Source organism: Chenopodium album, chromosome 16, assembly GCF_948465745.1.
Source record: "Chenopodium album chromosome 16, dcCheAlbu1.1, whole genome shotgun sequence".
NCBI lineage: Eukaryota > Viridiplantae > Streptophyta > Magnoliopsida > Caryophyllales > Amaranthaceae > Chenopodium > Chenopodium album.
This window is the reverse complement of record NC_137849.1, coordinates 40,891,982-40,906,051: the sequence shown is the minus strand read 5'-3', so window position 1 is coordinate 40,906,051 and position 14,070 is coordinate 40,891,982. Positions and strand designations below refer to the sequence as shown.

The window sequence follows — 14,070 nt, the reverse complement described above, 5'->3', positions numbered from 1 at the left end:
ATCCAATTCTTAACAGTCGGGGCTAAACTTGTTCCAAATTGTAGACAAAGACTCCCAAGAACGCTCTCATCTCATCTGCTGTCCCTACGCCACCGACCTCTCAATCCCCAAAATCTTCTGCAAATGATAACAACTCTACCTCTTTCTCTCTCTAACACACTTACAAACCTCACACCTTCCTCCTTTCTTACCCGTTTTCTTTTCTCAACAATCAATCATCTCCTTCCATGGATAACACTAACCACAATCACAATGATAACAACAACATTAACAATAATTACACCAATAATAATAATACTAACAATAATCCCTCTCATTTCTCTTCAAATTCCGCCGGCGCAGAAACCACCACCTCCGCCGGAAACAACAACAATAGAGACCAGTTTCTAAGACATCTGAACAAACTATCACACAAGATCTCTAAACCCAGTTCCCTAAACCTCCCACCTTCCAACCTAGCAAGTTCCGGTTCCGGTTCCAATTCCAATTCTTCAACGTTCAGAAAACCACCCAATGAACCGCCGCTACCACCCCCAGTTCACCCACCACAACAACAGCAACCCCCAGTTTACAACATCAACAAAAGCGATTTCCGCGATGTTGTTCAAAAACTCACCGGCTCACCAGCTCACGCGGCGGCTCCGGCGCCGCCGCCTCCAATTCACGCGCCGAAGCCGGCTTCCTCACGGCTACAGAGAATCCGACCGCCGCCATTAGCGCAGCTTAGTCCTCGTCCTCCTTCGATGCTGAGTTGTGGGGTCAACCCTCATTCTCCTCTTCCACCACTCCCAACGTGCCACGCGGCAGCTGAGAGTCCGATCTCGGCGTACATGAGGTTTCTTCATAGCTCCGTTGATTCCTCCTTTAATCGGACGGGTCAGATGTTGCCACCTCCTTCTCCGCCGCCGGCGGATTTTTCGACGGTTCTTCCTTCTTTTGGGTTTTTACCGTCGCCGAAGTCGCCGTGTCCCTTTGTTCCGCCGAATATGATGTTTTCTCCGACGGGAAATAGTCCGTTAGGGTTTCCGATTTCGCCGACTGTTCCTGGAGTTCCTAGCCCTAAATGAGAGGAAGAAGGTAAATTTTCTAGGAAAATTTTTTATTTCATTATAAAATTTATATATAAATTTATAGATTTCATGTGATCATTTCCCAGAAATGTATGAAGAAGGAATTGATAGAATTTAGTTTTGTGGTTTTTGTTGGCTAAAGTTAGGTATGTGCAATTGTGCATATGTTGATTGATGATGTAAATGGAGTAGTGAAGAGGAGAAATTTGATATTTAGATGTTAATGGAAATGAAATTTGACTATACTGTAGTTTTTATGGTGAAATGTGATGAATTTTCTTGGATTATGAATTTTCGAATTTGGTGTTCAAATGTTTAGTCATATAAATACTTATATGATTCTCCGTAATTGGTAATCACAGCCCTTTTCTTTGATGAAATTTTTGAAATTGCATGTTTTAATATGGTGGTGGACTGGTAGTGCTCAATAATTGTTGTTAGCTTAGACTTTCTTGTATTCTACGTAGTATGATGTTAGACTTAGAATTAAGTCATTGGTTGAAGAATTAATCTGGTGAAAAAGCGCGGTTGTTCTTAATGGTTTCTTGGTACATTTGAAAATCTTGGTAGTGTTGAAAATTTGAGTGTATGGGTAACCTTTTGATATGCTGTTGATCAAAGTTCATGACTGTACATCACAACCTGTTATTGAATTAACAAAATGAAGTTTTTGTTAGTGAAAAGTCTGATCTGGCCGTTGTGGTTAAATTTTATGCAATTAGAAATGTTGACTGGATCTACTGTGAGGTGGTGCTTTGAAGTTTTGTAGGTGCTTAATCAGCCTACGTCAAACTCCTCTTCTTTTACGTAGTGTTAGTTGCATGTCTACTTGCAATAAGCTTCTGGGGTGGCAATTAAATTCCGTATATTTTCTTGTTCCCTTTCCTTCTGTGGAAAAATTCGACATATGATTGGTTGCTTTGTTGCTTAATGAATGGGTATGACCGTATGAGGGTATTCTTTTAGAAAACAACAATCTCGTTGCCGATTTAGAATTGCAAGGAACAAGGTTCCGTAGCTGCCTCACTTTGATACAATGGAACCTATAGGCAGAGCAGGTGGTGGTAGTCTTTCATTATGATGCAGGACATAGTAATGAAACACAGCTGAACATGATGTTTACTTATGAATTATGACTGCATGATGCATTATCTTCTCAATCATACATCTGTAAGTTAGCTTCTGTCAAAGCAAATATATCATTACCAGTGTTTTAGGTCCAGTGCTGGAGATTACGTTCAATCTGCCCACGTTTGAGGTTTAGCTTTGTCATCAAGAGATTTAGTGTTACTTTCTCTTTCCTCAGTATTCCTGTTTGCCAATGTCGTGTGAGCTGTAGGATAAAAAAACTTCTTGCAATTATGAATCTGTCGGATATGTGTGTAGTTCTCTCTTATTCACTACTTGTGTTGCCTCCCTTGCTAGTTATTTTTGTGTTTGGTAATGTGAGAAGTTGCTTGACACTGCTGAAGTTAACAACTCATTAAAACCCTGGCTGTGGCACTGTGCTAAGTGGCCTTCAGCTATGTTTAATATCTGATATATATGTCAATTTGCTGGTTCTTTATCCCCTCTATGATCCTGCTAGTGTCCGTTGTTCTGTGTCTTTCGTTGCATCCTGGTTGAAGGTAAGTAGCTACCTCATTGCATTCTGTAGAGTCTAGAAGCTCCATATGGCGTGTTCTAATCCTTTGACCTTTTGATATGTTGGTTTACATTCTGGATGTCACCCATTTTCTGAAATTAATGTGTTTTCTTGTTTTTTTTGTCAACTCTTAACTATGGGCTTACATCCTTCATCCAGACCTCATTTTACCTAATTTTGGTTTCTCTTTAGGCAAAGAACATGGTTTCACGCTTCAGGAGACGATGAACATGTAGGTCTAGGAGTCTATTGCATTACTGCATTATAGTATTGATTTAAGGTAGGTTGTTTAAGGTAAAAAAAAAAAAAAAAAAAAAAAAAAAAAAAACCCATGGGTAACAGGTTTCTGCCTTTTCTGGGGCATGTGCAGTCTTAATTGTAACTAGAAACAAAGTCAGCAATCAGTGATGATATACTTGTATAATGCCACTATCTTACATGTTTTGATAGGTTCATCCATGTGTTAAATTGTTTTTTATTACCATTTCGCTGTACGGTTATTTAAATTTATTATCAGAAGATTGATTGGCGTTGCTCGTAATCATTCTTGCATATGACATATCTTGTTGAAGTTTTCTTCGCACCATCATCTATTTTTTCCCCTTGCACGTATTCTTTCGTGATCCTGGATGGCAACCCATATGATCCGGAAATTTGTTTATGTGATAGTGCCATACTGCCATGTTTAGTTGTTTGTAGTGTTGGATTGACTTGGTAGTACTATCATATTTGTGCCAAATTGGAGTTATTATATTCAAAATTCTTTGCTTCTTACGGTGTGTTTGGATTGAAGGAAATAGAGGGAAAGGAAGGGAAGGGAAGGGAAATGGAGAGATGAAATATCTTTCATTTGGATAACAAATGAATAAGGAAGGGAATTGGAGAGGAGAGAAATGGAGGGATTAAATTGTTGGAAATTGATCCCTCCAACAATGGAGAGATTTGGAAGGAAAATTCCACATTTCTTCCCTCCCCTCCTCTTCTCCTCCATCCCCTTCTTTTCCTTTCCTCCTTTTTTTATCCAAAGACAGTGTAATTGTAAGGGATGAGTTGCATTGTAAACTCCATGTTGTATGTTGTTGAAACATTTGTTATTTGAGCCTTTTGGTTCAAATGAGGCAATCGTAGAGGGATGGCAGAAGTCGGAGCAGTTGCTAGTGTTGCTACCCATGTTGGCCATGTAGCGTCAATTATTACAGAAAACAGTAGTAGTTTCTGGACGTTACAAAGATGTTCTTGATAATGCAATATGTGGTAAAAATAAAAATAATTGGCTTAAAAAGTTTCTCCTGTTTTGGTCTATGCTATAATTGCTAGATTTGGAAATCAGTCAAAGAACACTTTGTAAAGAGGAAAAGGTGGGATTAGAAAAGAAATAAAGGAAAGAAATCAACAGGGCACTGTGCTTCTTTGGTGCTTTGTGAGCTAACTCATACCAATTTGCTCTGTAAAAGTGTTTGTTTTCATGGTTTTTGGTGAAGTTTTTTATGTTTTTTGGTGAAGTGGGAATCCTTGCTTTGGCCCCCTTTGTTTTGCTTTCTGGAGGCCAATCTTTTGGGTAATGAGCTTGATAACGCTCTACTTTGCTCACTCATCATAGGCCAATACTCACTACACCCACCATCAAAAGGAAAGACAATGAAATGGTGAATGAAAACTAATATCGGCACCGATTTGTATTTGATTATCGAACTGATATGATGTATTTATTTGTGTAGTACGCCCTTTAAGCATTGAGTTGAATTTAACAAGATTTTATTTGATATTCCCTTACGAATAACTAACATGCATGATTATAAGATAATTATTATATCCAATTTGATATCCGAACAAAAAAAAATTGTCCTATCTCGCAAATGTAATAAAAAAATTGATTAGATTCCTATCCAATTCAATTGATGTATGGAAAACATCTTTTGTTTGTTATTGTATTTTTTTTTAAAAGTTCCTTTAGGTCTATCTCTATTATTGACACAATATTTCCTTTTACCTTCATTTGTTAATAGTAGTATAAGAAATAGTAGTATTTCCTTTCACATGAGTGGGTGAGTGTTGTAATTGTTGCTTTAAAATGTCGTTATCCTAGTGTTGAGGATTGAAGGGGAATGAGAGGCCCACTCCAAGACTAGCGCACACAAGTTGAACGAGTTTAAAGGCTTTTTCCTCGTAAAAGTGATGTTTTGAATTTTAAGCTTTCATCCGTCCATTAATCTTCTAATTAATATGCTGTTTGCATATGTGATACTCTGTGATAAGATGGAGAAATGAGAACCTACTTTTTATGCGGCCAAATTAAGAGCAAATTTAGATATCAATTTGATTAGAAAATGGTTAAAAGCACGAGCAATGTCTTGAGTTGTTATGTAACCATTTTTTAAGGAAATCGTAAGCCGGAAATATTATTCCTAATCATAATCCGCCAAAGTTAGAAGGCTTGGGGAGGGGGGGGGGGGGGGGGAAATCATACATATATGTTCGGAGTTATTATTTGTGTCCATCTCGCTACAAGGTAGACTATGATATTTCTGACTCTGTTAGTATGAGAACTTACTGAGTACAAGAGGAAAATAAAGAAGATAGTACTCTAATATCATTGTAGAGTAAGAAAATAGGGGTTTGACCAGCACACGTTTGCTTGATATTTTTCACCTCAGCCAAAGCATCACCTTCCACCCACATATCATCATAGGCTCATAGCCAAGTCGAAGAGCACATTGCATGCCGTAGCCTCTGCCATTTCTGCATCCCTTTCCACCTCAAACCTCTTCACTGCAGCTAGAATGATTTGCCTCAAATGATCCCTCGCCACAACAATAACGCTCACATACGATCCCTCCCCTATATGTGCATCAACGTTCAGCTTAATAGTTCCCCAGGGAGGCTTAGCCCGCGAAAGAGAAGGTGGGACAGTAGCAACAACAGCAGAGTTTAGCCCTTAAGACTTGGATGTGACATCATTTTTGGTGGTCCCTACTGAAAATAATGTCATCAAATTCTTGTTAAAACTCACTAAAACTTGTACAAATTTATCACTTTAGCCCTAAGACTCAAATATGTGACATATTATATGTAGAAAAGTGTAATAAAAAAAAAGTATAATAAAAATAAAAGTAATATAGGTCCCAATCTCAAGTCTTAAGTTAAGTTTTGGAATTTCAAGACTCAACTTGAGACTTGCTTGAGATTTAAGAAGAAAAATGGAAAAAAGTCTTAAATATAAGTCTTAAGACTCAAAATGATAATGTCACCCAAATCTTTAAGACTTGGAGCTAAACTTGCTCTTTACCACGAACACGTACTCATTGTTAAGAGTTTCCCAACTAGGGCCAAACGAACATATTCACCTAAACAAGTGATGCATAATTAAAAAGATCATTTTACATGAGTTAAGTGTGACACAAACGGAGCTTGAAGTTTAGCTCAGTTGGTGCAAGCTTCATTCCCGGCTTTGTCCATGAGTATTAACACCCTTGTTATTCCTGTGATAGAAAGTCAAGGTGGGGCCTACCTCTTACTTTAAAAAAATAAAACTAAAAAAGTGTCACGCCCAAATGGCTAAATAAGTGAAAAAAATCATTAATAATTCCTAATATTTAAATCACTGATTAAACCCTGACTAACTCCAAATAAAGAAATTAATAATATCACATAATGGATAATAGTCCTACTTTTGGATGACTGGAACAAATTCTTAATGAGGATTGAGGAAATCATGGGTTAATATGGTACTCCTTATGACATTTTTCGTGTGTTTGAATAGAATGACAATATGAAATTGTTTAGGTGAGGTGTTATAGTAAAGTTTACCCTCTTACTTATTCTTATACTTGTATAACTTATACCAAGTACTTTACATATTTGCTTAGTGGGAAACTTACCTTATGACTTTGAGATAACAAGTTCGAGCCCTACTAATTACAAAATGCTTGGGAATAGAGGGATTCTTGTACCTTTCCCCTCTACTCTCAAGTACTTTCTAACAAACTCTCATTGGTAAAAAGAAAATAATAAACAAATAGCTCTTCTTCTCTTCTTTTGCTCAATCAAAATAGTAGGTTATCCTCTATTTGCAATAACCTAATGAAACTACAGTAACAGAGAGCTTGAGAATTGGATTTCTATATTGGAATTGGACCGATTGCCATGCTTGGATAAGGAAATTTTAGAATAGGCCGAATTTCATCCTATTCTATAAAAAAATGTTTATAAAAGGCCCATTTGGGTTGTAAAAATAAGGCCCATTTAAATATTTAACAACACCTTGTCATTAATCCAACTAGTCTAAAAAAAAAAAAACAAAACAATCATCCTTTTTAGGCACAACCTTTATGATATGTTTACCCTCTTATTTCAATGCAGATAATAATACAATTTTAATTGGGCACACCGTACACTCTACATCACAAACTACTAAGTGTATTTTTTATTATTTTAATATTTTTAATCAATTTTCACCTTTTAAAATTTTTCCTAACGTATTTTTACTTTATTATACCTACCACGTGCTCTCTAATTACTTTTCTATAAATTATTGTGTAATGACATTCATGATAAATTGCAACAAATGGATTATGTTTGGCGAAATAAAGTTTTCTACTGTTATAAATCAAAAGCTCACGACACAAATTATAGAAATTCATCCAAATAATACATCAATTTCAACATATCATCATAACACCAACTAATACCTAATTTAATAAAACTATGAAAAAAGAACAAATAACCAAATGCATGTATTCAACATATAGGTAGAAATTTAGTTTCATTATTTACCAAATTGCAATTTAAAGAATGTATTGTGCCAACTGATTGCCTAGGATTCTTGGCCTGATCTTCGTTTTTTTCCTCGTTTACCTTGGTGTTATTCAAAAAATAGTATTCCCCATGTTCATTTATTAGATTCTTATTTCAAGCATTTATTCCTCACATAATAGAGAAAAGTAGGAATCTAATTAAGGGACGGAGGGAGTATTAATTTTACTAAATGAATGGTAATGGGTGAATTATAATAAAAGGGCATGTTTTTAGTACAGTAAAGTAATTATATAGGTGAGAAAAAAAAAGGTTGAAATTGATTTTAAAAAAATATTAAAATAATATAAATATGCCTTTTCAAGTAGAATCTTCAATCTTCGATATCAATCATAACGTTTTTTTGCACCAAACTTTTTTTTTTTTTTTTTTTTAATATATAAAGTGCATCTGGTCAAAGTTGTGTTATTCATTGCCCCCAACTTGTTGGTGCTTCTGAGGTCAATTTTGCCTAATTTATTTCTTATACATTGATGTACAAATAACGTTAAAGTTTAGTCAAATCAGATAATTAGATCAGATTAGAAATATTCAAACTAGATCAAAGTACCAGACTAAACATAATTTTGGAAAATTTAAACCAGAAATCTTTACACCTTATAAGATAAAAGATTGTCAACTTATTTTTTATAAGTGCAATTTACACTTTTATAATCTGATAACTACAAAGCAAGTACTATAAATGTACAATTTTTCTTTTCTTTTTTTTTTTTTTTTTGGGGGGGGGGGGGGGGTAAGGAGAATGATCCTTACCAAACCTCAACCTTTAAAGTTTTCTTGGCCAAAAATTTACAGGTCAAATACTTGAAAGGTGAGGAAGAAGGATAATAGATCCTCATCCCTAACCATAAGTCCATAAGCACCGTACTGCTGGAAGAATTTAACCTTATGAAGTCAACAATATAAGGTGAATTTCTCACCAGCTACCCCAAAAGGCTTGTTGTAAATGTATGAGTATGTTTAGGGTGCATGCCAATTATCCATCGGCTTGTATAACCGTCACATTCACCCAAAAAAAAAACAGAAAAAAGAAGAAGAAAAAAGTTCATCCAACAAGTTTTAGTGGATTTCTAGTAGAATTACGTACCTTTTGAATACTTTATATTTCGTATATTGCAGCGTAAAAGAACTTTATAATGTATTCAAAAGAACATCAACATTAAAGAACATACGAAGTATAAATCAACTAAAAAACATTATTATCGTTTACTATTTTTATGATAAATTTTTAATCCACTTAAAAGACCATAATTGAAAGAAAATACTTTGTGTTACAGAATACTTATATTTCGTTTTCAAAGTCTATGTTTTCCTGTTTGGCAAAAGTAGCGAGTAGTGGTCAATTAGTAGTGGGTCTCAATTAACTGTCAAAGTAACGGTTGATAGTATGAGTGTTTGACAAAAGTAGCGATTGTATTATTAAAATATATCAAAATTCAGATAAACATTGTTTAAAAAGTAATAAAAATTTGTCAAACGCTACCCGCTACTTCTAAACGCTACTATATTTAATGTTTGAAAAAAGCTACTTAAACACTATCTTTATCGCTAACCGCTACTAGAACCGCTAACTTGCTAAACACACTCAATTTTTTTCTAGTAGTGTTTTGACTAGTCAAAACGCTAACCACTATCTCAAACGCTATCACAGTGTACGTATATTATTCCCTTCATTCCTAAAAAAACTTGCAATACTCATTTAGTTTGGTCGTTCGTTCCTGAATACTTCAAGCACTTCTTTATTTTTGTTTGGATAGGATTATTTTTCCCCATTAATACTTAAAATAAGAAGTGCTTTAATTATTCAGGAACGAACGACCAAACTAAATGAGTATTGCAAGTTTTTTTAGGAAGGAAGGGAATAATATATATACACTGTGGTAGCGTTTGAGATAGTGGTTAGCGTTTTGACCAGTCAAAAACTAGAAAAAAATAGAGAGAGTTTGTCAAGGTAGCGGTTCTAATAGCGGTTAGCGATAAAGATAGTGTTTAAGTAGCTTTTTTCAAACATTAAAAATAGTAGCATTTAGAAATAGCGGGTAACGTTTGGCAAATTTTTATTACTTTTTAAACAATGTTTATCTGAATTTTGATATATTTTAATATTACAATCGCTACTTTTGCCAAACACTCATACTATCAACCGTTACTTTGACAGTTAACCTCTACCCACTACTAATTGACCGCTACTCGCTACTTTTGTCAAACAGGAAATATATCAAAATTCATATAAACATTGTTTAAAAAGTAAAAAAAAAAATTTGTCAACCGCTACCCGCTACTTCTAAACGTTGCTATTTTTAACGTTTGAAAAAACCTACCTAAACGCTACCTTTATCGCTAACCGCTACTAGAACCACTACCTTGCCAAATACTCTCAATTTTTTTCAAATAGTGTTTTGACTGGTCAAAAAGCCAATCGCTACCTCAAACGCTACCACTAAACAGGGCCTTGAAAAATTCAAACATGACCGCCAGTTGTCACCTGACTCGGCTCTATGGCATTAAGCTAACAATCTCTTTCCATCCCCTATTCCCCTCTACCCATCTCGTCACATTCTTCTTTCTTTGAGAAAACCCCAAAAGGCCAAAGAGGATTGATAACCAATATGCATCAAGCATTATCATTATAATGATTCATTATGATAATTCATAGGCAATTCTCATCATGCAATCATGTGTCCGTCTAGTGTCATTTCCAAGATATTAAGTCTGAATGTAAAAGAGCACAATACACCCGAATGTAAAGTAGGCGCCCATAATTTCAATCAACACCACATTGTTAAGACATAAAAGACCCAGTCATACTACTTAGTACCTTCACAGGGTAGACTTAAGACTGCCCACTTGAAAGAGATAACATCATTATCCGAGACTCCGAGTAGCGTGACCCGTGGACCCGCACCGTATTCTTCCATACCATCACAAGTCATTTTCATTAAATCCAAAAGTAAATAAAAAAAGGGATTATCTTACACAAACTTGAGCTGGACATAAGAATCTCAAATTATAGTACGTAATACGGTCTACCGATTTTAGTCATAAACTTTATGGAATAGACATCACTAGCATCAGCAAGGACGCCGGCAATCCCACCTTTCTCAATCCTCATCCATTATTGTCGAGCAATACAATTCGATTTAATAATATGAATCATATGATAAGAATTTAAAGACAACTGGACTATAAAATTATATCCCATTCTTGCTGTGTTGACAATTATACATAGATTAAAGCTATTCAATAAACAACATAATCCCTTGTTTTTCAAAGTCGCCGAAAACTGTAAAGTGTTCACACTGCCTATTGTTGAAAACAAAAGGCAAAGTTTTCTGTGATTAATTGAAATTCAGCTAAATATAACAAACAAAAAAAATGGTGTTAATACCTCTTAATTTTGCAATTGGTTATTAGATTCAAAGTATTTACTTAAAACCATCCAATCAAAATGGCTAAAAGCCATCATCAAGAAACTCAAAGATATTGATACCGAACATTTGTTAGAAACTACACCTTGTAGGGTCTGTACTAATGAACAAACTTCCATACACTGATTGCTTAATAGACCGTGTTCCATTATGTACTATGAATCTATGATATGACAACGCTATTACTATTCCCCAATTATGTACTACAACTAATACACCAATTCCTTCACATAAGTAAGAGTATTCTGAAACCAAACTTCATTAGAAAGGTTTAAGTGCCCAATAAATTGAATAATGCACCGAAGAGATTAAGCTTTTCCAGAAACTACAGTGCAAAGGAGTTCAAGTTTTTCTACAAAAGTGCCTGAATTGTTGTGTCATAACAAAAATTACTTATCTAGGTGAAATCCTAGTTTACAGCACATAATCCACATAGCACCTTAATGTCGCTAACAAACAACACCCTCGAGCAAATAAAACATCAAGTTTTCCATAATTCAAATGTAAATCATCACTCACTGAAAAGCCAAACCATTAAGCAGAAATATGAACCTGTTAACTATTTAAAACCAATCAAGTTGCGTAACTGCATAAGGTCCAACAACCTAATAACAAGTTTCCTCAATTACCAGTAAAAGTAACACAAGTTGCAGTTGTAACTATTAAGGCAATGGCCTAAGGTATTGCTAGATTAATGGACCACAGACCTCAAAATTAAAGTAAACATTAGATAGGAATCCACAGCTACATTGCTATAAGGAATCGCATTAATTGCACTTGAACCACTAAAAAGCAATTGAAGCCAGTTCAAATCAAACTACACAAGAAAATAGAGGCAGACAGATTTGCCATATTAATATATAAGAATGGCAATCATAGACATCACCCAAGTTGACAATGTTGAATCAAAGCAATACTTGTTCAGAATGAGAAAAACCCCTAAAATCATAAACAAGCACCCTTCTCCTTTTGAAAACCACTATGGAGAAGGTTTAAACCCTAATTCCAACGTTAAGACACTCTTACTGTTGTTCACCGCCTTCTGGCTGCTTGGGAGCCTCCTTGATCTCATCAGCGCCATCATCCTGTAACAACATTAAGCAAATCCATATAAGAAACAATAGATCCTCCACACAAGTAATTTCCATAAGATACCAAACATAAATTGTTCTTAGCACAGCAAGCCAAAATAAAAGCAGCTAATTAAGTAGGCCCTAATTATTAGGGTAAAGATGCTTTACCTGCATATCCGATGTCCACAAAGTAAGGTTGTCACGAAGAAGTTGCATAATCAAAGTGCTATCTTTGTACGAATCTTCTCCTAGGGTGTCTAGCTCAGCTATGGCTTCATCAAAAGCCTGAACAAAAAAGAACAGAGCAAAACTATAAGGCATACACCTTTTTGAATAATTAATGAGATGTTCTTATGTAACTTCTATTAGATACATTAGATGGCATACACATCTCGAGATATTATAATTTATCACAAAAATTTGCGTATCTTCTAATTTGAAGAGCAAATACCTGCTTTGCGAGATTGCAAGCTCTGTCAGGAGAGTTCAAAATCTCATAGTAAAACACAGAGAAGTTAAGAGCCAATCCAAGTCTAATAGGATGAGTTGGAGCAAGCTCGGCATTTGCAATATCCTGAAATAAAATTCACAAACATAAATGCCATAAGAATAACGCTCTACTAAAAGATATAATTTGTTCAGAAATATCATATATCATCCCAACAAAAATTTGATCCTGCTCTTGTCAAATTCATACCAAAGTAAATAATTGTAGCAAATGAAAGCTTCATTCATAGCCTCAATATTTTGACACCAACTGAAATTCAAAGTATATTACGGAATATCCTAATTCAATGTCCAAATTTCTATTATTTTCTAAGATTAAATGAGAAAATTACAGCAAATGAAAGCTTCAACCTCCATACCTCAATTTTTGAAATCTACCAAATTTGTAACATAACAATCTAAATTCAATGCACAATATTGGACAGTGGCTTAAATACAAATCAAATCCTCAAAATAATTTCTCAAAAACTTAATTCCAGCAAAATGCACAAAATTATAGCAAATCAACGCAAAAAACACAAACAAAAACCAAATCCAAACCCTAATTAACAGATCTACCAAATAAATCGAAAAGAATCATTTGAAAAATTAATTAATTAATTATACCTGAGCAGCCTTGTAGGCGGTGAGAGTACTCTCAGCGGCTTCTTTCCTCTCAGCACCAGTCTTAAACTCAGCCAAATACCTATGATAATCTCCCTTCATCTTCAAATAAAACACCTTAGAATCACCATTACTAGCAGCAGGAACAAGCTTAGTATCCAGAAGTTTCAAAATACCGTCACAAATATCAGACAACTCCTTCTCAATGCGAGATCTGTAATCACGAATAACAGAGACATGGTCTTCATTACCACGACTCTCCTCCTTCTGCTCAATCGAAGAGATGATCCGCCATGAAGCACGTCGAGCTCCGATGACATTTTTGTAAGCAACAGAGAGAAGGTTTCGTTCCTCAACGGTGAGTTCCTCGCCTTCCGACGCCGCTGAAACAACCTTCTCCATGAACTCCACCATCTCCTCGTAACGCTCGGCTTGTTCCGCGAGTTTCGCCATGTATACGCTCTCTTCCCTTGCTGAGACCGCCATTGTTGGTTAGAGAGAGAAAGCTTGGGTAATTTTAGAGAGAGAAAGAGAAGGTTGAAATTGGGAATCCTTGAGTATTGTTTTTAGGTTTGTGTTTTGAATTGAAAGAAGAAGAGAGAGAAGGGGGGTGTATTTGATTGGTGCCAAGCTGTAAATTGGTAATGATTGTGCGGGGGGAGCAACTTTTGTGGGGGGTGAATGAAGGCCGTTGGATTATGATCGGACGGTGGGAAGAGGTGTGTCAGTTGTTGAATAGTGAGTTAGTGATGTGTTTTGTAATTAAATTTAATGTTTTTTTTAGGATTTGATTGACAGCGTGGAGTACGGCGATCATGTTTTTTGACTTTGAATGTTTGGGCTGTGGGAACTTAGATGTGTGGTGGTCCATGATAATGAGGTTTAGAAAGTTGGTGTAAAGTGGGCTGGGCTTGTTTTTGTTTTGTGTTTGT

The 14,070-nt window shown here is 35.4% G+C and overlaps 1 protein-coding gene and 1 pseudogene across 2 annotated transcripts; one reads left to right on the top strand and one right to left on the bottom strand.

Moving 5' to 3' along the window:
• Positions 1-99: 99 nt before the first annotated feature.
• Positions 100-1,357, top strand: LOC145585330 (VQ motif-containing protein 9-like). Its single transcript, XM_081642036.1, has one exon. The coding sequence runs from the start codon at positions 228-230 to the stop codon at positions 1,065-1,067; it is 840 nt and encodes a 279-aa protein (XP_081498162.1). The 5' UTR covers positions 100-227; the 3' UTR covers positions 1,068-1,357.
• A 10,384-nt stretch (positions 1,358-11,741) lies between these two features.
• LOC145586521 (14-3-3 protein 2-like) lies at positions 11,742-13,699 on the bottom strand (annotated as a pseudogene). Its single transcript, XR_014100966.1, has 4 exons — positions 13,142-13,699; positions 12,480-12,602; positions 12,197-12,313; positions 11,742-12,040 (listed from the first exon to the last, which is right to left on the bottom strand). The product of XR_014100966.1 is annotated as a 14-3-3 protein 2-like (transcript).
• Between the last annotated feature and the right edge of the window lie 371 nt (positions 13,700-14,070).

Coding starts and splice junctions, on each gene's coding strand:
- LOC145585330 (XM_081642036.1), top strand. CDS start 228: ATGGATAACACTAACCACAATCACAATGATAACAACAACATTAACAAT.